General features: G+C 40.0%; 1 protein-coding gene across 6 annotated transcripts in view; it reads left to right on the top strand.

The window, feature by feature from the left end:
- The window catches only part of pcdh7b (protocadherin 7b), a 118,213-nt gene extending 91,481 nt beyond the window's left edge, over window positions 1–26,732 (top strand). For 2 of the 6 annotated variants that reach the window (XM_057334370.1, XM_057334361.1), the window contains exons 3-4: window positions 21,818–21,836; window positions 22,917–23,030. In XM_057334370.1, the coding sequence (XP_057190353.1) occupies window positions 21,818–21,834 (17 nt within the window). In that variant the 3' untranslated portion in view covers window positions 21,835–21,836; window positions 22,917–23,030. Of the gene's footprint in view, window positions 1–21,817; window positions 21,837–22,916 lie in introns of all 6 variants that reach the window. The other 4 variants (XM_057334347.1, XM_057334337.1, XM_057334355.1 and 1 more) reach the window with 3 other exon arrangements.
- The last annotated feature ends 200 nt before the right edge of the window (window positions 26,733–26,932 follow it).

Genomic DNA, 26,932 nt, shown 5'->3' with positions numbered 1-26,932 from the left:
AAAACATGCAGAGCACTCTCACCATGAAACTTCTTTATATTTTCTTCACACCACAAAATGCAAGGTAGTATTTTTTCGAAACTTAATGAAGACCTTAAATATAAGACACTGCGTCAATCGCTCCGTTACAAAGACACAAGTGCTTGTTACAGTCTTTCATCTTTTTTTGCACCCCGGCGAGGAGACGTGTGAGTGACTCAAACATGGCGTGTGTGAGTTGCGCCTGCTTCTGAGAACCTTTTGTGCATTAATTAGGCTCAGCGTGTGCTGGGGCTTTGTTTTGGCATCAGGAGTCACGAACATTTGAGTCATAGAGGTTGTATAGATTGTGGCGATCAGGGATAGATAAAAAAAGTTCTGTCGTCTCTCGGGTTTAATTGGCAAGATTAATTAGGTCTGTATGAAAGTAATTATTCATGGGGTATTGACATTTGTTTGTGCTTTAGTACAGTAATTGGGCAAGTCGGAGACAAATTGCCCTTTCGAGACCTCCAAAGTCTGACCAAAGTGCAACTTTTGGATTTACCAGTGTGAGTTGATGGCAAGTTTGCTTGTGAGGACGATCTCGGCAGACGTGTGCGCAAATGTGCATTAAAGCACGCGTTAAAATAAAAGCATGCAGAACCAGCTAACCTAAATGTTTTTGTGACCCCGTGGCCACCCGTAAACTCAAAGCGTTCTCTGCTCAGCCGGCGCTAGCGCTAGAAACAAAAGAGGTTCTTTTCCCTCTGGGTCTGTACGCGATTTAACGCGCTACGTGTCAGACGGAATTCTTCCGTGTCACTTCTCTCCTAATGCTAATTCACCCGATTGCTCTCAGAATTACTTAGTCAAACTTATTGCTCGAGACAGACCTGTTCATTCCAATTCATTTCATTTTATGGGGAGAGAGGTGAAAGTGCACAGAGGGAGAGAGAAGGAGAGAGATAACTCACCCTAGTCAATCTCCGGGCTCTTTGTCAGCATGCACAGTCAGTTAGAGTTGATGCAGTATTCATGGGGCGAAAAGGAAAAAATGTGGTGGCGGTGGTGGGCGGGTGGGGAGTGAGACACTGAATTACATTGAGTAAAAAGAAAAATGAGCTGTTTAGTATTCAGAAACGGCCAGAGCTTAAACCCCCACCCCATTCCTTTGCTTAGATGCAGCAGGGGAGCTACAAGCTAACTGTTGCGTGATAAGGTATTATGTAAAGGAGAGGGCGATGTGCTAGGCATTTGCCACAAAATGGAGTCAATCAACTGAACAGGGGTCGTAATGCTAGCTTTCTGCACAGCAAGACAGAATAGTGAGATGAAAGACTGAAACAAATCGGTAAAGTTTGACTCCGTGGGGGGTGAGATCACTTGACAGAAGAGGAGGCAATGAGGAGAGAGGTAGGGGTCTGGATGGACATAATTGCAGGAAATGGGACTGAGGGTCATACAGTGTAGAATAGAAACGTACTTGGGAGAAAGTTTCACATCCGTCCATCATGCATTTGCTGATGCTCAGACCCCATTACCTCAGGCCAACTGGAGTAGAGACAGCATTCTAATTCATAAATAAATAAAGAGACAAAACTGTCTCCATTATTGCGCTTGAGAGATTTTACATCTCATACTTGCTTTTGTCCACCCTCAGCCTAGCGCTTGTTAAAGCTTGTTAAAAACACATACAATAAGGTCTGTAATCATTTTTCTGCCCTGTGAAATAATTGAATATATAAGCAGAATAAACTCAGGCGTTTTGGATGATGCCCGCTGTGGGGTCCTTCTGTCAGTGTGAAATATTGCTGATTGAAGCACACATGCGGTGGGATAGAGGGAGAAATGAATCAATCTTAGTCGGGGTCCTAAAGTCATCTGACTGTGTTCTTCTGAGGAAAGGGCTGACACACAATACTGGTATGAGATTTACACTGGAGCTGTACACTGCAAAAGCATTTTATGAAGCTGTGCAATTGTCCTCTTTTTCAGTAAATTATGTAGGCATCCTTAAAACAAAAACAAACATGCATCTTTATTTGTTTTTGGCAATGAACCTTGATAAATATTGTTTGATTTACAATATGTTTTGTATTTAATATTGTTTTAATATGTTTTGTATTTAATATTTATTAAATACTTAAAATATTGCAAATCAAAATGCAACACATTTAAATGTCAATTAAAATGCATATTTGATTTATATTGAAAACAGGTCATATTATTACTAAGAATCTTTGTATCGTTTTATTAAAAAACAAATATATTGCACTTTATTAGAACACCGTGCAGTTCAATGTAGAAATACATTTTTAAAAGCCCATCCTGTATTATGTGTGGTATATCTGTTCATTATGTGACAAATGTTATAGTAAATCAAATTCCATCAAAAGCAGACAATCGCACACACAGAAATGACCAACTTCCACCCACCATCCGCCCTCAGAGACAATCGGGTTTCATATTTTCATTGATTTTGTCACAAGTTACACCTGTGATCAGCCCCCAAATGGCCATGATTGGCTCACACCTGCTGCATCCTCTTTGGACCCCGGTTCCCGCGTTTTAGCCAATAATGTCGTCCGATCGATAATGTGCCATGATGAATGCTAAGGTGATGCGATCACACGCTCTCCACGCGTTATAAAGATCAATAAAAACAATAACTATCCTCCATTCATGATCTCGTCATGCTTAGTCCCCCATCTGCGCCTGCTCGTGGAGCTTTTCCATCAAAGCGCTATTACGCCTGGATGGTGGAAGTGAAAGCGAGGGGAAAAAGGTAGAGGGAGTGAAGGGGTGAGTGAGAGAGAAATGCAATTTCACCCCCGACTACGACAAGCCATAGACGGAAACAGTTTACAGATGAAAGTAATTTCATTTCATTTGCTCTCCATAAAAAGAGGGGCAACGCTGATATATTCTTGCAGACAGATGCACAGCAGCGCAGCTGAGACCGAAATAGCTTCTCCTATTGGTGGATGGGAGTCGGTGGCCTTCCTCAGTCTAACAATAAAGGCGGGATGCTCTCTGACGCAGCACGATTCAGAATGGGATGGTATTTAGGAGAGAGAGAGCAAATTTATAAAGGATTCACCTGCGGTAGCAGACAAATATTGACTTTTTGAGGGAATTGTGTTGGTTGCATCTTTCAGGAATCCGGAGGCGCTGCGAAGAACTGCTCTTAGACAACACGGGCCAGTGCTATTAAAGTATGCCCGTCTGCAGGATTACACTTCGGTCACCTTTACACCAGCTGACACGTGGCTGCGTGTGATGAGGTCATACAGAAATGACCTCTGTGTTCGCCAGATTGAATGTTCGGTGCTGGTCTGCACCAGAGTAACGTTAAAGCTGTTTCCTATTTGAAATGGAGGCGTATGGTTTTATCCAAAGCGGTTCGAATTTAATAAGTGAATTGCGGAAAAATGTTTGTCACCGTACAGGAAGGGTACAAAATAAGGAAATGACCCTGCCACCCCATCTCTCTCTTTCTCTCTCCTTCTGTTGTGACAAAACTCGCTCGCTCACACACTACCAACAGTCAGGTCATTTCCTGAGAAAAGAAGCTGCTGGGGTATTTGTAGCCATCATTGATCGAAGCTGGATGTAATACCCATGATGCATTGCAATTTAAATTAGGAGGGAGTGTGGGAGCATTTCACAGCGTTAGAGAAAGTAAGAGACTGCGAGGAGTTTTCAAGGACAACACAGCATGTTTTCCATACAATCAGCAAGACATGGATGAAAGAAAGCTTTTCTTTTTCTTTTTTGCGTGATAAAGAAACAAGAAATTGAATTAGCAATTCAGATTCAGATATGCAGGTCTGCTATGTGATTTGCATTTAAAAAAATCCTATATTGATTTCCAGGAATCAAAAAGACAATATTATGCTGCTAAACAATATTATGGTAAAACAAGCTTCTCTGAACTCTTAAGACTCACCAGAAACCAGAATAACACCTAATTTTCCAAATGCCATTTTCTCCACATGTCTTCTTTTTTAATCTGGTTATTAAACCTTACTGAGAATAATTTGAATTTTTTACAGAAGTGTCTTGGCTAAGACACACAGCCACATAAGTTTGTTATTGGCAAAAACCAAATTTGGCAAGCGTAGTAGCCAAATTTAAAACATGTATATCAATTCTAGTACTAAAAGTCGATTGATATTTAGAAACATTTATATATTGATAGAGCGTTCCCATGGCATTTTTTGTGGCCTTATCCTGAATAAAGTGATCTTGTAGCGGTAATCTTATTTTATCATACAGTATACAATAATGATATACACTACAGTATATGATGAACTGTGAAGGAGACAATTGTCGCTGACATTTTAAACACCGCTGATATTTTGAGTGCTGATGACTACGCAGCCAGAGTTATGGACCTGGCCTTTGTGATACAATTAAGGTATGTTCGGCCAGATTGAGAACCAATTTACCATCATTCAGATCAGTTATATTCTGTCAAAGGCGAGATGACAGTGGTAAGCCTGAGGCAGGGTTCAATATGTGTAGATTTGTCAGGGTGGTCTGGGATTTGAATGGAGACATACAGTGTAAAAACAGTTTAATTCCTACATCTGAATTTTAATTCATGTAGCAAACAGAATTTAATATTATAATTCAGGGAGTTAAAAAATGCAATGAATAATGGAATGATCTATCGCTGTAAATGTATTTTAATAATGCCTTTTATTGTAGTGTATGAAGGATTTCCAGAAACAGACGATATTAGTCATCCATGTTTTTATTTAGATATGTTTTATTAGATTTTATAAACTCTGTTTTATTTTATTGTCATGATGGAAGAACAATTAATTTTCCAGAATATTCTTATTAACTCAATATGCTGTATAATCAATTCCATATTAGATGGGGAAATTAAAATGTGTGTTTTGTCACTAAACTAATTCAAGTTCATATATAATATAATTCTATATAATATATGTAATTCTGGGGACAGAGGACAAAAAAACTGTTGGTTTTAGATGTTGACTTTACCAGCAACAAAAGGAAGATTCCTTTAAATAGTAAAGGTTAGAAAAGGCTATTCTCTCACAGCGCTGTGTGTGTTTATGTGTGTGTGGGAGAGTGCTTTATGATGGACGGCTTTAGTTCAGTCCTTGAGGGTGAGGCGACAAGGATTTATCTGTGTTGTGTCTGATAGGCGGCATGTGAAGCGGGCGCTAATGTGGCATATTTATGGCGCAACTCTGTTCCATTATCATCTGTAGGGGAGGCCACAGGGCAAAATCTGCTGTTCCCTCATTCAACATCAACTCTGGGAAAAGATAGAGAATATGCCTCACAACTGCTGCAAATTTGTACATCTAGTCATGTTTTGAAACAAATATTAGTCAACCAGGTGTTTTTAAAAAGTTAAAAAGATTGTTGCATAGAATCTTCAATTCCTATGTTGTGACCCTTAAGTATTTGTTGCATGTATTATCTTAAATCTGTTTTGGCCGTATAGTTCTTTGAGCGAATGGGACTGTAAAGCTAACCCCACACATAGAGAACATTAGCAAACGTTTCCTCAACCAGTAAGTAACATTGACAGAACATTTTCTGAGTGCTCTCTCTTGAATAAGTACCTATGCGCACCTGTCACATCTGTGGCGCAAAGCCGTCAATAAATCTCGCCGCTAATGTGCAGGAAATCTCAAGCTTGTCCAATATTAATGAAAGCTTGCTTAGCTTTGCTGTATTGTACACCTCTTGCAGACACTCTAAGTGGAAAAAGCTTTCTCAGCTAATGGTGCAGTAATACCAAATAAAGTCCTTTCAGTCTCCAACTTTTACAGTACTTTGCTGTAAGAATGTTTTTAAGTCCGCTATAACCAGCGGTGACTGAAAGCGAAGTGAAAGCAAATAATAGTAGCCCTCCTGAGCGTGGGGCACGAAAAAGCTCGGCGGCGTTTGCTAACCGCTAAGTAAAACCGCCTACGGTAACTGGGTAAAAAGTACATTTAGAGGCCAGGAACAAGCATAGTTCTGTGAATTTCAGAGAGTCGGAGCAGAATAATAATGTGCTGCTGGATGGAGTGAAAGTGTAAATGCCGATAACTCCGAACATAACAATACTATAGGCACCGGTTTTCTGGGTCACGTTTGCCATCTTAATCTCTCCACATCCCGTATCTGGCTTTCATCAAGTCAGCATTTGCAATTGAGAACGTTTTCCTTTTCTCCACGAGCAGAGAAATTGTTATAATGATCACATACTTGCACACGAGCCCTATTAATATTTTATTTGCCTAAAAAGATCACACAGTGGAAAATAAGGCATTCTTACTCACAGTTTATGTTTGTGTGAAGGTGTTTTAGACTCACTGATACACACCGAATCCCGAATAATCCTGCGCAGGCATAAATCTTGTTTTCCATTTTTGCAATTTCTTGTTTTTATGCATGTGCAGGGTCAGCCGTCACATGGACTCGCACCGGCCCATGTCATTTGTCTCTGAAAAGACAGCCAAGTGATTCATCATCGGCCGGCGATGGAGTCACTTTTCATCATTCCTTTAATAATACTAATGCACTCGCACCCCCTCCGACAGAGTGTACGACAATATAAGCCCTTTATGCCGTACAATGGATTAGCTGAGCTCTTGAGGGAGGAGAGCAAATTAAGTGAGTGTCTTATCCTCCATTTCTTATGTAGCAAATATATATAATGAACATACTTAAGTGATGGAGAAAATTAAATGCTAATGAAGAAAGGAAGTGTAATGTTAAGATACGTTTCAGGCCTTCAGCTGGAGCTTTTTTCATACCGTCCTCATTTGTATTCTAGGGACCCTCTTCTGATTGCTATTGCTACAGCAATGCAGGTGTGAAGTTGAAATGCCTCCTAGTTAATGGATTTTACTGCTTCTGTGTTAGCTGGGATATGTTGCACCCATCGCACCCCGGTGGCCGATTAGAAAAGCCTTCATCTATGGCATTATGTTGGTATCCAAATCCTCTAACCCATTAAGTGGGAAGAATTTGCAGTTCTGCTCGTGAGTGAACGGAATAAACGGAACAAAAGCTGACGCTGCGAGTATGTAAAGGAAGCGAGAGTCTTTCGCCCCCCTCTCGGTTTGCGGGCAGCTGTGGGTCTGTGTGGCGCGGGGTCATGTTTAGACGCTAGCGTGGACAGAGCTTTCAGTCAAGTGTGAGAGAGTTTAGCGAGATGTTTTAGAGGGTGACCGAGATAGGCCTGTCCTAAATATACACTCTCCATGGCCCAGGGTGAATTATACACTGGCAGCCTGGGCTGTGTTGTAAATGTCAGTGAATGCAACAGACCAGGAGACAGCTTGAGCAGTCATGTATAAAATGCCATATACACTCCACACAGCCCTGCTGCAGTAGCACTATGGCGGTCGCAAGAATCAAGTATACTTTATTCTTTCCTTTATACAGATTTACATCTTATTCATAATTTCTGTCAAAATACGATAATGACATCAGTTATATTTTTGTTGAGCAACCATAATACATTTTTATTGAAATAGGTGCTGTGATTGGTTAATTGTCCTAGAATGTACAATATACCGTAGAAACAGCTGACTCCTGGAACTTAAAGGGACAGTTCACCCCAAAATAAAAATGCTGTCCTCATTTACTCACCCTCGAGTTGTACACAGAGACTGATATTTGGAAGAATGCTTGGAACCAAACAGTTCTTGGCCACCATTGACTACCGTAGGAGAAAAAATCACAATGGTAGTCAAAAGCCACAAAACGGTTTGCCTTCCTACATTCTTCAAAATATCTTCTTTTATGTTCAACAGAACAAAGAAATTTATAAAGCAATTTTTCCTACTATGGTAGTCAATGGTATCCAAGAACTGTTATTCTTCCAAATATCTTTCTCTGTGTTCATCAGAACAAACACGTTTATACAGATTTGGAACAACTTGAGGGTGAGTAAATGATGACAGAATTTTACTTTTGGTTAACTGTCCCTTTAACATGCAGCACGTGGCTTGCTTGCAACGGCAAGGTTGTGGGTTCAATCCCAAAGAACACACATACTGATAAAATGTCATGTTGAATGCCCTGTAAATAGCTTTGGAAAAAGCATCTGCGTAATGCATGAATGTGAATGTATAATTCAGAACACCTGTTCATCATATTTTTTGTTGCATAGCAACGTTCTGTTATGTCTTGTAGTGAAATGGTTGCCCTTTTTTTGCTTAATAGAATAATGGTTTGTGCTCTTAATGTTTTATTATTCCGTTTTTAAAGCAACAAGGCACTCTAGTTGGGCTGCACATTGTGCATAACAAAACCCTTTAGCCAAGACTATATTTTTTATGCAGCACGTGCTCACAGACCTTATTCATTAATTATAGCCTATCCATCAAACAGTGTAAGATTTCACAATTCTTTTTGTTACTTTTCATTGATATGGTTGCTAATGCCAAGTTACCGCAGTTGAAGACTACGTGTAGTTACTATGGCATTGTGACAAAAACCGGTTGCTATGGTAAAAGGCTTTTGTAATAACCCAATAATTCCGTTTCAAGACATTATGCTGTTGAGCTTTGCACATCAAGCAATTTCTGAATTTTGATACGGCTCAGATTTTAGATGGTTCTGTGGAAGTTTTAGCTCGAGCGCGTGAGTCAGGGCATCAATCTCTCTGTGTGCATACTTTTTTCCCCCTGTGGACCGTGTTGATCGTGCAATATTACAGCGAAGAGTAAGTCTTATTAAATTGCCTCACACATTACCAGCGTCTCTATGCAGCTCACTCGCTGCACGCGGAATATGGAGGGAAATGTAGCGCTTATTAGATTTTCAGGTGGTGCGTCAGCAATGTTAAAATCTCTCGCTTTTTATAATGACAGCCTGCCGTTAGTATCAGAGCGTTTCACGGGCACGATTTCATTTTTATTTTGTATCCTGTCCAACTTTAAATTGCAGGACTGTTATTGATGAAGAGCCAAATCGTTTGGCTCATAATAAAAATAAAAGCAACATCTCATTCTGATTAATGTGCCGTACGTTTACGATGATCTTTGAGAGTGTTGCTATTAGGCTTTTAAGCCAAATATTTCTCCCAGCGTTGGTTCCTGTGAATTCTTCTGCTCACAGCCAGCAAATGTTTCACAATAACCGGTTATAATTACATCTGTGTGATGATTCATTCACATGACTTACGTAACAAGTTGCAAATGTAGATGTTCAATGGAGGTTAGCTTATTTCTAGAGACGTGTTGAACTTTCTCACGCTCGCTAAAGTCTCTCTTCGCTGGCTTAGCCTTTAGAATGCCTCGCTCTGTGGAATTCATCAAGTGCTTGCCCATGTTGTTTATTTTGCTGGCATGACAAGTGATGCAGGGTGCAGGCCGGGAACGGGACAGATTTCCATATGACCTTGCCTAATACAATTGCATGCACGAGAACTCGCGGGTAGTTTTATTGCCGGGAGATGATCGACTTTGTTGACTTTTTCTCATTCGGGCAGATTTAAAAGAGTATGACGGCTAAAAGTCAGACATCTTAAATCTGCTTGTGTGTGTGTGTGTGTGTGTGAGAAACCCAGAAGAAATGGACTACTTTTCTTGGCTCCTTCTCTTAAGGTGTTCCTTGCTGTGGGGCGGGGATGTTGAGCCAAGTAAGAGATGAGCCTCCTTAAACACATCTTCTCGCCGCTGCCTACTGTAACCTGTCTGTCAGCAGCACACTGTGATGTTCGGCTTTATCAGAGACAGCACACTGGAAGATGAGCTTTTTCTCATCAGTTTTATCATCGTTACGGCGTGTGAAGCCGGCGCTGTCGAGACAACCTGATGGCATGAAAGTTTGATGCAGAAAATATCCTGTAGGTGTTGAATTTTTAATGACATGATAGCAGACGGAATTATCAGCTCCCCCTCCGCTACCCTCTTGCAATGTTACCAGTAGCGGCCCCTCCAGCCCCACATCTGAGCACGGAAGATGTTGTCACCTCGCAGCTACAGTAATTCTCTCTCTCTCTCTCACTCTCGCTCTGCTTTTTTCTTTTCCTTTTCTTAAGGTTGTCCTATATAGTGAAGAAGTTGTATGGAAACATACATCCTACATGTTTGTGCACAGAGTCAATCTCACTCTGTCATGATTCAGAAATCACCCCACTGAGAGGTCGAATATGGTATTTTTCTTGCCGGTTCAGCCTTCTTGGCATTCACAAACAAATCCTGGTATCGGTTCTCAGTCCACCCGTAGCTGATTGATATTTAGAGATGTTTGTGGGACCCAAACTGTTTGAACTGCAGCGTTCATAACAGACTCATCAGCCCCCTGGATCAATAAGGATAAATATTTCCCACAACCCAACTGCTTGAGAATCAGTGGTGCTTGGTGGGACTGGGCAAAAATCAATCGCTTGAAAAGGAAGAGAGAGAGGGGTTTAGAGAGAGGGCAGGTAGGAAGGTTAGAGAGTTAGGGCGCACTCACATTTAGCCCGGTTGCTCTCAACTGTGCCCGAGCGCGATTGTCACACTACATGTGTACCACGACCGAGCCCGACCGAGCCCAACCGCACCGTGCTCTGGCCCACCTCTTCCAAGCGAGCCAGGGACCGCTAAACGAACCATGCCCGGGCGCGATACGGAGCGGTCACACTAGTCAAATGAACCGGGCTTTGGGGGTCAGATTGCCTAGTGAGAGTACGCCCTTGGAGTGAAAGAAACCTTCAAGCATGGTAAATAACCTTTCGTTCTGCAGCAAACATGCAGGCTTGTTATGTATTTCCAATTCAGAATTCACATTTTTAAGTTCATATAGGTAGAGAATATAGGGGTTTAAAAGAGTTTATTTTGCATCTTTATTGTTGCGCTCTCTCCTCTCTATCTCTCCGTGTATTTTTGCTTATGTATGTGTGATTTAATTGAATCACGTTGCCAGGAGGAATTAGAGTCAAATGTGAGAAAGCGATGTGGCAAGGTGCTGTGTCACTACAGACACGCGAGTATAAACCCCCTGTGTGAGTGCATTTAATAAAGCATGCTCATTTTTCTGATGAGCTTGGGTGTGAAAAGACTAGAAACGGTTTAATAATACACGCAGAGGTTTGAAACTGTTAGCTAAGCTGACGCTCAAAAAGCTGCCCCACCCTTGTGAAGACAGCTTCCAGATAAAATGACAGGTATGAACGGCACACACCAATTTTTATTTTAGGCTTTTTTTAGGGGACTCCGTTACTTTTTTTGGTGTCCGTTGCTCATTTCGTGCTCTAGGCAAGGTTAGACATGAAAATCCTTTAACAATTAAATAAACTACATTTTGAAATGATTTTGCCACACTTTTTATATATACTAAAGTTGTACCTGTATTTTTAGAAATATTAATAGTTAATACACAGTATTATATTAATAAAAGATGCATAAAGAATTTGCTTTGGTGCAAAATGTTGTTTTGGTATGTTAGGAGTATAAACTGAAGCTCAGGTTTAAGAGGAATTTAAGGATGCTTTGCAAAACATTGCACACAACATATGTGCATGAAGATATAGCCTATAATACTACTACACAAGAGGTTTAAAACATATTAATAACAGTCAATTCATGCTTTATTTCCTGTAAGCTTTTTAGTTTTTGTATGCATTTTAGTTTTTCGTTTATTAGAATAAAATCCATATTCCCCGCTTTTTGCCAAATAATGTTGTCCTATGCCGGGTTTCAACAACAACAAACATTATGAGGCCCAAATTTAACTTCTGGTAGATTTGGTATTTGTTGAGTAGTTTTAATTTAATTCAATACAATTGATGTAGAATAAAATATAAATAGAACAATTTATTTTAAATTTAATTCATTTTATTATTAATTTATATTACAACCAAATACAGCCGCCTGTGTGTCTGTAAATACCATATAATAGATTTTTTTGTCCATTTTATACCATACACCTCATATATTCATGGTATCATCTGAGGGGGCATTAACCCCCCCCCCCCCCCCCCCCCCCCCCCCCCCCGACATCACTTTTGGCCACTGCTGTATGGCAGATGGCTTGTCTGCGTGTGTACACAGTGTCATTCTCTCACTCACAGGTCCTCAGGTACAGCTATTGATCTTTTAGTTCCAGCTCAGGATAGTCCAGCAGTGACAATGCACTGTGACACAGCCTTAATTCAGCTCAAGCTGGCAAGACACACACTAGGACACATCGTCACGCTTAAAGTCGTTTCTGATAACATGGCGTGCCTCTAAGCATCCTATGCACTGCCGCAGAACAATATCACTCACATCTGATGGGCACAAACATTGAGAAGTTACAAATAAATGAGCCTCTAGAAGAATTCACTGTGGTATTGTGAAATGTGAAATATTGTAGGTTAGAATTTAGGTGTTGATGGAGGATTTGGTCTTTCTAGTCCATGCCTTTGTCGGATTTGAATAACACCTGGACTCACTGTTATTGTATTATTAATTGCACATTTGAAATAGAGATCACATGGAGCGTTTTGCGATGACAAAATGGCTGGGTGCAGGATAAAGGCACTAAAAACAGCTCTTTCTTTGTACCGGCTGAATTTAACATCATGGGACTACGTAAATGAATTAAATTCTTTAATCTGAGCGAAACCACTCGTACTGCATTAAGCCATTTTGTTATTACTTTGAAGCTAAGTTAGTAAACGACCTTAATGTGCCACCTCTTCGGCTCCATCGAATTAAAGAGCGTCTTTATTTTGCACAAAGGGCCCTTCAAACAGGAACGACGCCGAGAAGTTTCAAGTTTTCAGGTGCTAAAACGGGAACATAAAATGAGGTGCGGCAATGTTTTAGCAATTATCTGTTCTCAAGCTTGCTGCCGAGCAGGCGAAAAGAATATGTTGATCCTCATATCGACAGGGCCCATAAGCATGTCCCCATTTCGTCTTTTCAGATAATCGCATAGTATCAACTAAAAATACGCAGTGCAAGGTGCTCGCAGTCTATGGCCGTGGAACTATTCTCCGAAAGTTCACTCCACTTTTGATGAGGTGCGAACGAGAACTAAGAGGACATCTCGCTAGGACCTCACGGCTTAACCCCGCAGAAATATGAACCTCACTCATTTAGCGAATTTGAGTTCAATTCGAGCAGGCCTGAAGGGCCAAAAGCCTTTAGTGTTTAGGATCTGGAGCAGCCAGCTAGACCCTCTCTACCACCGGTTTACTTAATTAGCCTCTTACGCCCCTTGGCATGCTGGGAATTAAGTGTGGTGACTCAATCTGGTGCTTTTCAATGGGAAATATATGCAGGGTCCACAGCTCGGGCGAAGCGGTGCAGTGTGTGGCCACTTAGGTCATCTAACAGAGAGCATATGAGTCTGTTTCCGCAGGGACGGTGAGGTGTGTGTTGTTGTTGTTTAGATGTGCAATACAAACTGCACGTTGTACATAAGTATCCTGCATGATTTGAAGTGATGATACAGCCCGGCTTCTCACTGAAATTTTTTCAGTAGAAAATGATTTTGTGACCATGTACAAATCGATTACATGTAGCATGAAGTATAAAGACACTTTGTTTTAAATCGGTAGTAATTTCGTTCAAAAGTGGATGCTAAGACTGTGTCCGTGTCCAATCGCAGCGGAACGGTTGTTACAGTAAACAGAGTTTGGTAGTCTGGTAGTCTGTTTTACATTTTAATATTTATTGTCTCTCTCTCTCTGTATGTATATGAAATAGGTATAGAGAGAAAGACGGACAGAGTTAGTCACTCTGTTCCGTTCCCTCGGTGGTAAGTGGAGTAAAGCACAAACCAGTAGGTTTGTGGGATTTCATTGAAATTGTGTTTTGACAAATACGCATTTAATGGTGTAAAATAGGCTATTGTGTGTGTGCGTCTGGAAGTGTGCGATAAGGCATCCAGTTCTGAGCCAATGAGACGCAGTCTAAAGACCAACAGTGAGGGGAAAACACACTGCCGCAAACACATACACACACACACGCGCACGTGAGATTTTAATCCCCGTCTGCTTTTTACTTTCTATATATCTGTCTCTCTTTCAACACACAGTCAATAGTAGCTCAAGCCCTACCATTTTCTAATATACTGTATATACATGTTACAATTTTTACTGTCTGTCCACCTCCTGAATGCTTCTCACCCTATCACTCATACCTTTGTCATGGAAATTGTGTAATATATGTGTCAGCGCTTGCAGTGCATTTGACCACTGAAATGTTTTTGACTTTGAGAATGTTGCCTTCATTCCGGACTTTTCAGCTTCACAATGTGTGATTGTACTTTTGGGTACTGTGGAAATCTGATTTTCCAATTTAGAAAGCGAGACATGTGACTTCTGACTGAGTATGCATGTGAGCAGAAATTTTATGACAGATAGATGAGAACTGGTGAAAATGAGGGCCATATTTCTGAAACTCGTGACGCTTTCTGATGAGGGACACAACGGAGATGGCGAGAGAGTGAGTTGCATAAGGTAATTGGCAGCGAGATAGTCGGCTGAATGAAATTATGCTAGTTAATCTCTCCTCAATTAATCATAGCTGAGAGCCCAAACGCTAGACTAATTATTTCCCCAAGTGCTTTTCAGTATTGTAAAGAACCACCTATACCTGCTCTGTGGCCGTTCGGTGGATTTAAAGTGAGCGTGGGTTTTTCTCAGTGTGGTTGTTCATTATGATGTATAGAGTGGATTGAAAACCCCAGTAGAAGGTTTTATCGCTCAGAGGTTGCTCTTTTGTAGCTCAAGAGACTTAATGGAGTTTTGAGTTATGATTCAAGCGTCAACTTTGTCTCAGATGTATAAAAGAGATGTTTAGGAAATAAACAGAGAACAGACATGTAGGAGTACACGACTATAACCTTAACGTTAAGAGTATAGCTGGAGAATTGTTATGGAGAATTTTATGAAGAATATCAATATAATATATTGTCGCTGTCCTTCCAAAACCTTGTATGTGCAAATTTGCAGTTTTTCGGAAAATTAAAAAACACTGTACTTTTTAACTGATAAAAATACACTGTTGTCAAACTTGACAAGCACTTTCTAATACTTTTTATTGGTTACATATTTGCAAACATAAAGGTTTACTAATAATACCGATTTATTTAAAATCACAAAATATGAAGATATGAGGTTTCAGAAGGACACCAGCATTATTGTACTGTATATAGTTGTATATGATATAATGTATAGTATAATATTTTAAACAAGATTTACAATTGTGTTTTTAATTGTGTTTCTTTGTATCTTGAGAAATATATAGTATATGGTTAAGATCTCTGAAATGTTAGGGAAGACATTCACATATATCAGCAATAAAGCAGATTTTTGTTGAACAGATATATTAATTTAATGTAGAATTTATTACATTATGTAAAACAAGGGCATTCAACTTGGATTTACAAGTACTTTCAACTCATTATTTTGAGTTTTGGCTGGTGGTGAGTTGATCTAACTTCAAAAATAAGTTGAAAGTGTTTAACCTATTTTTGTGTTGTGTTGAAATAATGTGAAAAAAGCTCAAATTACTTACAAATATATTTCTACAGTGTACATTTAAAACATTGATTCATATAGAAGAGATTTTTTCTTGCGTCATAATTTTGTAGTTGAACTAGAGGATGTGGGTCGAGATAAAGGAAGAAAAGGAAGAGAGAAAAATAAATACACACATCACTCATCCGCATCTCATTGTGTCATGTTGGACATGGTTCTTTGGCTGTTGTGTTACTGTACACTCTGTTGTGCCGGGTTACTGATGCAGTTCCTCTGAAAGCATATGCAGCCCAACACTGAGGCTACTGAAGCAAACCAGGTCAACACGGCCTCAGCCTCCTGAAGCTCTACCAGCTCATTTTCAGCCGTCACATTAGCTCGACCTAAGCACTCGTGAGCTGACTGCAGCGTTACCTCCACTAATGCTATCAGAGGGCATTATATGTCACTTTGCTGGGAATTTCCCAGAGAAAGCGCTAAAAAGTTACTTTGTGTAACTAAATTATTCCTTTTTTCCCCCTTGCAAGTAAGCTAGGTCACATTATGGTGGCTCTGTTAGCTCGGCGGGTGGTGTGTACTAAGGTGGGAATTTGTTGTGTTTGTATATGTAGCATGAGTGTGTGTGTGGAAAAGTGATGTTGGGTGATAAATGCGAGGGCTCGACTCTGAGTGTTCATGCTGTGCGAAGAAATAGAGAAAGACAGAGAGAACATTAGATCAGCGGCACTAATAAGTCAGCAAGGACAGTCCAGGATTATTGAATCCAATGGAGAGAGCTCTAACCACAAGAAAAAGGAGAGTTTTTATTGTTTTTCTTCTGTATTTGTCTGTGGTAACTGGTGACAGAAGCATCAGATGGCTTTTTGAGCCTGACTCACAAGGACTGACCAAATGTAACATTTACATGAATGATTTCTGCCACAATGTAGAATTAGCATTGGTTAAATCTCAAACATTTTGACTATATTTTTGACTTCCGGTCTGTGTTTGGTTGTAATATAACACTTTATTTTATATTTAATTTATATTAATATTTTATTGTATATAAATTGTATTAAATGAAATTAAAACTACTCAAAAGCTATTGATTCTTTGCGGAGGTCTACCGGAAGTTAAGTTTGGGCCAAATAACGCATGTTGTTTCATCATTATCGCAGTGTGGATAGTAAAATGACCAGACGCAAGAAGCTTGTCGTGTCTCCTAGGACAGTGTGTGCATGCGGTAGATGCCGGCTGTCTGCTAGATAATCTGCTGGATTGCGTTGAATGATTTTTCAGACTGTCCTCTCGGCTGTTCTTTGTTTTCCAGACACACACAGAGTGGCTGGACAGTGGGGTCAGCAGTGCTCACTGGCAGTTACGTTTTGGCAGGGCTTCCCATCTGGAAAACAGACCAAAAGACCAGCATGTAGTTCAGCTGGCCTCCGAGGAACGAGGCTTAACTTGCAGGCGATGAAAACACTGACACATGCAGACGCAGAGCGCTAAAAATATAGAAGGACGAATGCTTTCACGCACAAGTACATTCGCACACGCCAAAGCAAGGCATTAAGCTTTAAACAGCAAGACAAAATAAACACACACCCAAACACATAGATGACAAAATCCTCATATCCCTGTCAATTAGCCGAGCCTCTGGCCCACTTACAGCTTTCCAGAAGCCTGCTACCAGCTTCACAACAGCAAAGCTCCAACTGCGCCAGGGAATCCACTTTTGTCCACACGTAATTAACTCGCAGAATAGCTCTGAGAGCCATATCTTCTGCACATCCCCCTCCCTCCCTCGATCTCTCGTTTTCAAACCCTCCGTCGGAGAAGAGTGGATGTTTCTTTTGAGTTATTCAAAAGAACTGGCTGTGGAAAATGGCAGGCATTATACTCTGAGCCCCCGTCGGCAGAAAAGCCCTCTATGCGGAATGACAGTTAGCGTGCCACAGAGCCGTTTCCGGCTTCTGTGCAACCCGGCTTCGCTCGGCCCGCCTTGGGCCAGGGGCCCGAGTACGGTCTCTTTTGTTTAGCCCCTGCTTTTGAGGCTCAAAACAGAGTTTTAAAAGTGGCTTGGGGTCAAATTTAAAGGCAGGGGGTTTTAGGGAGACTTTGAAAGGAAGACTTTTCAGGCCCATACAAAAGTGTTTTTTTTTAGAGAGTGTTTTTTAGCCTCGTTTGACTTTGTAGAAGATTTCAGTTTGACGTATTCACTCCCGGAAGAGGTTCATTTAAATGAAACAAGTTGGACGTGAAGTCATTCCGCCAGCGATTGAATTCATCTGGATGCGCGTTTGACCTGTGACTGCCCCGTCTAAATGCTTTGAATTATTGCGGCTTCAGAGCGTGTCTCTGAGTGACATCTTAAACGCTCTCCATCTTACCTCTATAATGAGCTGGAGAAGAGACAGAGATTGTGCAAATCGCAATTACATGCCGTTACATTACATTAGCCGTGGCCCAAAATCAGACAATGTTCTGTTTCATCTGCAATGAGATTATCCGTTCTTAGAAGTGAATGAAAAATAGGACTACAAAATGACAGAATCCACAGTTTATAGATTGTTTCAGCTGGGGGAGAACGCTGAATAGTAAATTCTTGTTCCTCATATCCGCCACTTAGAAGTTTCACTTGAGCGTGTCAAAAAAACCTAATCGATTCACAGACAATATGATCTAATACAAAAATCCCATGCTTCTTCCCTTTGAAGGCAATTTTTACAGGCTCAGGCAAAACCATAACCGATTTCACAATGACCATTCTTGTGAAATTTCACTGTGTAATAATGGTGGTTTGTCCCAGAGTTTAATGCTGGAATACTCAAACAGAAGAATAGCCCGGAGCACCAGGCTGTTTGGGAGCGGCTAATGAACTACAGCTCTCTCACGCGCGCCGTTTCTTTTGTTGTTTCTCACTGGAGGAAACAGTTGCTGAAGACAGCAGAGTAAGCGATACATGAAAGGCCCAGCTTATGGCCTTGAGGGCCTGAACAGACACTGTGAGAACCAGACACTGGAATCTGTTGAGACATTGTACAGTATTAGTCAAAAAGCTCATTGACATAACATGTTCCTCAATGTTCACACACTTTTATTAGCATGACAGTAGTCCATCTGTTTTCATAACGGAAAAGAGTTTTTCTTTATAATAAGCCACCCAGTATTTCAATATTACATTTGAAATGAATTCACAGCAAATGTTGAAAACATATTTAATATCTATTTTTTCATTTGTGTAAATAGTGAATATATATATATATATATATATGTAAATAGTATATATTAATATTTTAATTAAATATTAATTATTTAATTTAATTATATTTAATTATATTTTAAATAAATTCTGTAATATAAATATAGTTGCCCAATTTTATTAGTTGCATAATTTAAATAAATACTTTAAGTTGCTTGACTGTGATTGAACTGCTTTAATAATGAATACATGTAGCTTTTCAAAGTTGAACACAAGAACTGAACGCTGAAGTAACACTACATTAAATATTAGAGCAAAATACAATGCTGTAGGAAACAATAGACAGATGTCGAAAATCTTTTGTATCTGAGAGACAATAATAGAAAGAGATGAGACAATGAGATGCTCAGGAAGAACTTAAAGCAACAAGGAGCCGCTTTGGTGTATGGTTCCCCCATGTGGTTGATAAGCGCAATTGTCTGTTATCAATGTCGTAAATACTGTCACTGTATAAGCTTCCATGTGGGCAGCACAATACACATACATTTGTTGACTAAGCAGAAACTGCCGTTACATCATGTCACAACTCACTTCATAAACTGTGCATGTACTAAAGCACTATTTTGGCTCCCACGGGGTTTACTTGGTTGTATGGATGTTAGCCGTTAGCGCATAGCGTGCTAGCTCCATAGCAGTTAACTTGCAAACGTTAGCTACATAATACATTTGCAGTCACCCAAAACACAACGCATGGACGTGAATGTGTTTAGTAACCAATGCAAATAATTTTCTGTAGTTATATTTTCGGAAACACACTCGCGACCAGGTGTTGTGCTTTCTGTAATAGGTGCAATCAATAACTTACACTCAACTCGCTATGTGAATAGTGTCTAGCATAGTAACTATAGATACCGATAACATTAGTCTACGTGCATGAACTAAGGAATCAGCAACTTTTGACCATAAAACATTTATTGTGGTTTGGTAGTCATCATTTACAAGCATAACACTAAATTCATGACAAGGCACGATCATGCTACGTAAGCTATTGAGACCCAGCAACATTACATTATCTCTAGTCTACCTTACGGTTATAAATTGTGAACCAGTAACCTTAGTGCGCCAATAAACAACCTGAGCACAGCCAAATTACTAATACGCTCAAAAGTACAGGACAGTAAGAAAAAAAATACATATAAGACTTTCAAATCCAGTAGCAGGAAGGCTAACGTTAGGTCTCCATCTGTTTTGCAACCCGTTGCCTCTTGCAGCTCGCCTCACCGAGTGCAAGTCCGTCAGATATTGATTCGTGTTCGGGCTCGTGTCAGATCTCTCTCTCTTTTTTTCTCTGTTTTATTTGCTGGCTCTGCCATGGTGATGGTTTGGAGATTTGCGTTGAACTAGATCGTTTCGTCTTATTGCTAGATGTTGGCTTACTTCACCCAGGCTATGAGTAAAACCAAACGTAAAGCAGGTGATGGGCGGGGCTTGGGAACCTACCCGCTTACCAAAGTTACAAGTGTGATTTCAGCCGATAGAGGGCTCCTTAGGTAGCAGCGGCAGTAAAATTCGTCCAGTTAAGAGTTGTCCTACCACTAAAATAATTTTAGAGAGATTATTTTAAGGTCGAAAAACGGCTCGTTGTTGCTTTAATCAAACGGCCATTTTCTCGACAGAGAGTCAAGAAAGACAATAGTAAGATATTTCCATATACAGATGTAAAACTCACTGTTAAAAAAGCAGGTAAAACTACAACGCCTCTGATCTTCAAGTTTCCCTGACGGTCGTGCACGTGTATAACCTGTTACAGTGCCTAATTCCTCTGCGAACACATTAACTGTCATAAAAGATTTATCCAGCCATTTTGTAATCCCCGTCTGAAGCATTAACATTGCTCTGGCATATCGACTTCCTGCAGATCTGAGCCTGCACACTCATCTTTGTTATTAGTGCTATTGAGGTACTGTTGCTTGACTGAGTGCTCAGTGGTGCATGCAATGGAGCATTGTGCGGCAAACCTACTTCCACACCTCTCCTTAGACGCTGGGCGGCAATCTAGCCTTGCCGGCTTGTAAAAGCGCACAGGAAGCAGCATTGAACTGTCCATGTGGTCAGCATCCCAATGCCTCAGTCAGATCCAGCTAACTCTTACTTGCCCACAATGCAACCACACAGATGCCTCTGTAACTAACAGGAGCTCTACAGATGTTTTAGTCCGGTCAGACTGACATGTTTGGGGTTTGGTTGAGACCGGTGAATGGTACAACTGGGATGTTAAACTGGTTTGTGGCAAATGAACAGTTTTCAGTGACGGTCTTTGTATATATATTTAAGACTGTTATGTGATTAGTGATGCCCAGATGGAAATGATATTGCTGAAAGGTTGCTCTGTCATAGCAGGTCTGAATAAAGTTCATAGTTGTTTCATTTAGGTATCAACTTTGCCTCAGTTGTTTCTCCTAAAATAAAACAAATGTATATGAATTAAAATACTGTAAATGTTATGCTCAGATAAATTAGTTTAGGAATTTGATGTGAAACAATTGAGTTCATACTAGGGCTGTCAAATGATTAATCGCAATTAATCGCATCCAGAATAAAAGTTCTTTATTTTTACCCATAATTTAAATTAATTTCATTTTTATATTTGTCGTATAAATATGCATGTGTGTGTATGTTTTTAATAATACAAAATGAATATTCACAGTACACAGACATACATTACATAAACACAAACTTTTATTCTGGATGCAATTAATCGCGATTAATCATTTGACAGGCCTAGTTCATACTGAAAAATCTAACTCTTGATAGCAGATCTCGGATTTGTCCTGAAACAGGAGATTTTTGTGAGATAATCGGGGCCCACAAGAATTAATTTAGGCCTTTAGTCTCTCTTTAAGTCTCTCTATTTAATCTCATTTCTGTCTAGGAGATATTAAAGAAAAGTGTGAAAAAGGTAAAATGTGAAAGTTAAGCAATAGTTTATGTTTTTGTATTATTTGTAGAAATGGATAAACGTAGCTCTTCAGATACAGGACAGATGTGTGTGTATTATTTTTGTTGCTACCATCCCAGGCCGTGTCTGTCTAGATCTTAAATCATGCCATGTTGATTCTCAGATAACTGCAACACATCATCCTTTTTTTGTATGATAAACTTTTCAAAATGGATTAATATTACACTGTGAAGAAACCGAACAGTGATTCTACCCTATTCTTTCTTTGCAGGAGAAAAAGAACATTAAAAGTAAGCTATGGTTAAAACCCATTTTGCTCTTTAACCAAAGGCAGCATGCTTTCTGTTAGATTTGCGCTTACCCTCTTTTGCTTGTGCCATACTTCACATTTGGTCATTAACTGACCATTTCTAACACTGCAGCTTTTGTTCTCCGGCATCCTAGAATCTTAGGAATCTTAACATCTTACGTGCGCTTGAGTGGCCAGTCGCATTTGTTTGCACTTCAGATTAATGTACTCCATTATTTTTAGCTGTGTTTTTTGCATCTGATGGTATGTTCGACATTTAGAAGCATAAACCGAAAACAATTGTTCTGAAATATTTTGGAATATAATAAATATGAGATCTTAAGGTGGTTTTGTGATGCTGAATCTTAGATGACTTCTTTACCCTGCCTCAGTCAGGAAAACGCTTAGAACACATTTATTTATTTCTATTTTTTGCTTGAATGCGTTAAAGATTTAAGGAGAATATAAGTGCAGTCTTACAGGCATTTCTAGAGTATGTTGTTCTTAGGTAAACTCCAGGTGCTTTCTCAAGCCAAGAAGGGGATAAAAACACGTTTCCTCTCCTGAAACATTAATGGTAGTCGTCATCTCAGCTTTTGTAGAGTCAGCTTGTTAGTTGAAACACACACATTTGCACACTTGTACAAAATGCACAAAAATACATCAGCTGAACAAGCAGCCATTAGAGATGGATTCAGGCCGTTAGTTTAGGAGTCAGAAGTCACAGGACAGTAGAATTGCCCCACGTTTTCAAAGCATGGTGTTGTTTTTAGAGCTCACATTATTTCTTTGGTTTATGTTTTAGCTTTCAGTGTTGTTCGTGTATGTTTCCATTTTGTGTACTGTGGTATGTGTTACACATGAAGTTACATAGATTAGAAAAACATGTGTGCTTGCAACACAAGCCCATTATAAATATTATATATAAAAAAATGATGCTTCCAATTTCATGAAACACATATCACAATTAATTTTTATGTGTCAATACTTGTGTTGTTTTTTATGTTCTCCATCTATTTAAAGCCGAGCATCATTACGAATATTCTCCCTGTTCTCTGTGTCTTTCTCTTTGTTTGAGCAGACTCGCGGCCCCTGCCTGACGTAGCTATGACGGGTAAATGCACCCGGGAGTGTGACGAATACGGCCACTCGGATGCCTGCTGGATGCCCGTGCGCACCTCGCCTGAACGCAGACCCAAGGCCACCCCTCCCAAACTCTCCACCTTCATGACCTCCCCCGGGAGCAGCGTCGCTGACCAGCCCGGAAGCCAGGAGACGCTGGCCGTCGCCAATGGCGACCCCTCGCACCTGCTGGGCGACCGCAACCGCAATCTCCTTAACAAGAAGATGGCCTCCTCTTCCTCATCCTACGACGCATTCAGCTCGGCCGGATTTTCCGCCAGCGAGGAAACGTCTCGCCCGACAGAGGAGATTCCGCTGGCGCCCACAGGCGAATACAAGCCGACGCAATGCGGAACTCTCACCAGGCGAGAGGTTTACCTGTAAACAACACACAGCGGCTAACAGGGGACAACAACAGTGACTCAGCATGGTCAGAGATGCTGTTAGCAAAGCAAACCCTGTTGCAAAGCAACATGGATTTTCCTTGAACCGCTTGCACTTAATGAGAGCTAGTGCAACGCCACCCTAAAAGTTAACTAGATCTTTAAGTAAAACCCACGGAATTACATGTTGTAAATGTGTTTGAGAAGGATGAGATGAAGAGGGGGGAAGTGGCGAAGGTGGAGAGACGGGAATGCTACTTTGTTGCTAGCGTTTCGGGCCCCGTAGACTTCCCCAAAGTGCTGCCTGGTTTCTGTAGACCTCTTTATAAACATGCATGCATTACCCCTTGAGAGTGTGTGCCCATTGAAACGGATCTGGATTATACATTTTTTACCATTGCTGTGGACTGAAACCGATAAGGTTCTGTCTTTTAATCTTTTTGTTTTTGTGAGTGTTTTTATGTGGATGTATTATGTCGATATGCAATCAGTCCAAGTACTGAACTATCCACTCTGGACAAACCGATCACATTAACCAAGACAAAAAAAAGACAAGCCAATGAAGGATGAAAATCATCCCATGATGATGAGTGTTGGCTTTAATAGAAGAGTGTTTGTGGTCGGGCATCACGATCATTGACTTTAGCCTTTTACGAGGGTTTTGTAGATACTCAAATGGCGCAAGTGAACTTCGATCGCGCTGTAAACTGCAAACTTACAGCGCACAAAGCAAGTTTACCTGTGTGCCTAACTTCGCATTCTGTACACAAAAAGGAACACAAACACACACAAATTCAGTAATGCACGCTTGTCTCATGTCGGTGAGCTGTTGTACATATATATACTGTAAACGTACTTCGGACACATGCATTGAAACCATAAGCGATATGTTTTCATCTCGCTCATCCGTCCTTTCTCAGTATACCTCTGGAAATAGAGAAAGGTTCTTTACGTCCTTGAGATTGTGAGTTATTTGCCTGAATGCCATGGATATGTGTAATTGTGGTTGTTCTGTTCACCTTTCTCTCTAAGTGTGTGAAACTATGCTAAGTTCTTTATTTTTTGGTGTCGAAATGGCCTCGGAGGCCCTTGCAATCACACTCGAAATAGATCCACGTGTTGTAAATACACATGATCCCATAAAGCCACAGGAACACTATTTGGATATGCTGCTGGGGTGAATTAGTCTAATAATACTGCCCTGCTGAAAAGCTTGGGCTGGCCCTGTGTAACATTCTCGCTGAATGAATGTTAAATAGAGCAATAAACTCATTCAATAGATTCACTCGATCCCGCACATTTCAAAAGAGTTACCAACACGTGTCCCTCGTGTCATTCGTAGCAGTCGCAGTGAACTACTTGGACAATCACAGAAAAACTCCAGTGACTACAGGAGCGATGGCAATGCAACGCATGTCGCCGCTGTATAACCAAAGTATTGGGAACAACGTGACGTATGATGGCTCGAACAACTTGGAAAGGTCCTGCAAAGCTCCTGGTTGGGTTACGCGTCGCTTTAATTACCTTCAAAACACATTTCGGTGCAATGTGGGGAAGCGGGAAGGAAATTTGTGAAGTATGAAACCACATGCACACATATACATGCATCATGGGCCTATCCCTAACAATGTCTGAAGAACGCATTTGCAAGAAAAGAAGGCATCTTGCTTTTAAAACCTGTGGTAAATTATTCAGATGCAATCGATATTTTTTTTGTATGTTAATGATTCCTTCGGTTTGAATGGACTGCCTTTCATGCAGGTTCCGAATCTGTAGTCTGTATGTACTACTCGTGTTTAAAAGAAGTGCTATGATGCTTACAAACTGTATACATAGATATGTACTTTTTATTGCACGTTTAAAGGGAATCTACACTTACTATGAAGAAAAAAGTACAAAAAAATCAAACTATCATACCCTGTGAACATGGAAGTCCATTGCTTGCATTTGCTACAGACATTGTAATATGACTGTGTATATTGATTTGATGAGGATGAAAAAGAAACACACACATTAGTGATTGACTCATTGGTTTTGGTGTCATTTCATTTGTTATTTATTTATATATTTCCTTTACAGCAGCTGTACTTTATTCGTCGGTTCTGTAATGTTTATATAATTTTTCCCAAGAACACAGTCGTACCTTTCTTTATATAGAAAGTGATTTGTCAAACTCAATTCCACGATTCAAGAGGATTCTCACTTACCTTAGATCTCTGTTTTATGTCTGTGTTCAAATATACGCCTGCTCACAATGAATCCCTCTTCAGAACTCATCCATCATAGCTTTCCCTTTTCGTCCCAGTGCCACTTTGTATATGTAGTGCTTCTTTAAAAAAAAGACAAAAAAAATCTAAACAAAACTATAGAGTGAATGCAAAATATGCAACTGTGCCTTTTTATACCTTTATTGGTATGACTCGTTGGTTTTAACCAGTACGAAATCAATTGTACTGAGATGCTTTCTAAAAGTGGAGAAAGAGTACTTTATGCTGAAACTACAGTCCTGGCAATTTTACTATGATAGACTTTCGAATAACAAAAGCTTTTCTCTTGTGGCTTCTTTAAGTAAGCTCAGTCAAACTTTGTGAAGTATATCTACGAGTAACAACTGTACATGTCATACTGTAGGTGATACCCTGGTATATCCATCCATTTCAAAGTTAGCATGGTCACATGTCCAAACTGCGATTTATACAGCGAGGATGACTTTAGTGTTCAAGGAGAATATAGGTAAGGATGTCAATGCAGAAAAACACAATATTAAGTCTATTAGGGATCAAACATAAACGCTTTGAGACACACAGTTTTCCTAGTATAAAGAGCTAGAAGAACGCACCAAAGGTTTACCAATGGGACACGCACCTCAGAGGGACGCAAGAGATGTGCAGTTAATATCAGCTCATTACATATGAGTACTATACTGTATCTACACTTTTGCATCTACTTTACATATTTGGAAACTCTCTGCATCTTAAATTCCCAAGCAAACGAGACATTTTATTGAATGAGGTGAAATACATACTCATGTGCCCTCTGAGGTGTGTGTTCCTCAAGCATTCAACTTAGAAGATATAAGACTTAAGTTGTAGCGCTTAGGTCATAGGACACGTCACAAATAATGAAAAAAGAAATCGTGATTTAAATCATACTCTAATTGTCCTTTGACTTGGATGTTGATGTAGAATTGAGGATTGAGTTTAATCATTGTTTTATTAGGAGTCACTATGCACGCAGCTTAGCTGAACATGGCAAATGTACTGAGCGCAAGCCCACCTCTATTTATGATCTACTTTACATATATTTTGCTTTTGTACAGGTATTTCTGTAAATAAATTGCTTGTCATTTTTGTCTCTGCAGAAATTAAAATATACCATGATATAACAGTGAATGGGTTTAGTTTTTCTTCTGTGTGGTATTGCGTGATCATTAAAGTTGTTATATTTGTGTGATTACACACTGAATACCTTTTTTGCGTAAAAAAAATGTTTGTTGGTATGCTGTTGGCTAACAAATACTAACCAGCAATACGTATATGTGAATGATTGGACTGAGTCAGTGAGACAGTTTACATTTACAGTTTACGGTAAA

This window comes from Triplophysa rosa, linkage group LG1 (genome assembly GCF_024868665.1).
Source record: "Triplophysa rosa linkage group LG1, Trosa_1v2, whole genome shotgun sequence".
Taxonomy (NCBI): Eukaryota; Metazoa; Chordata; class Actinopteri; order Cypriniformes; family Nemacheilidae; genus Triplophysa; species Triplophysa rosa.
The sequence above is the reverse complement of the archived record's forward strand: the minus strand, read 5'-3'. Positions and strand labels throughout refer to the sequence as shown.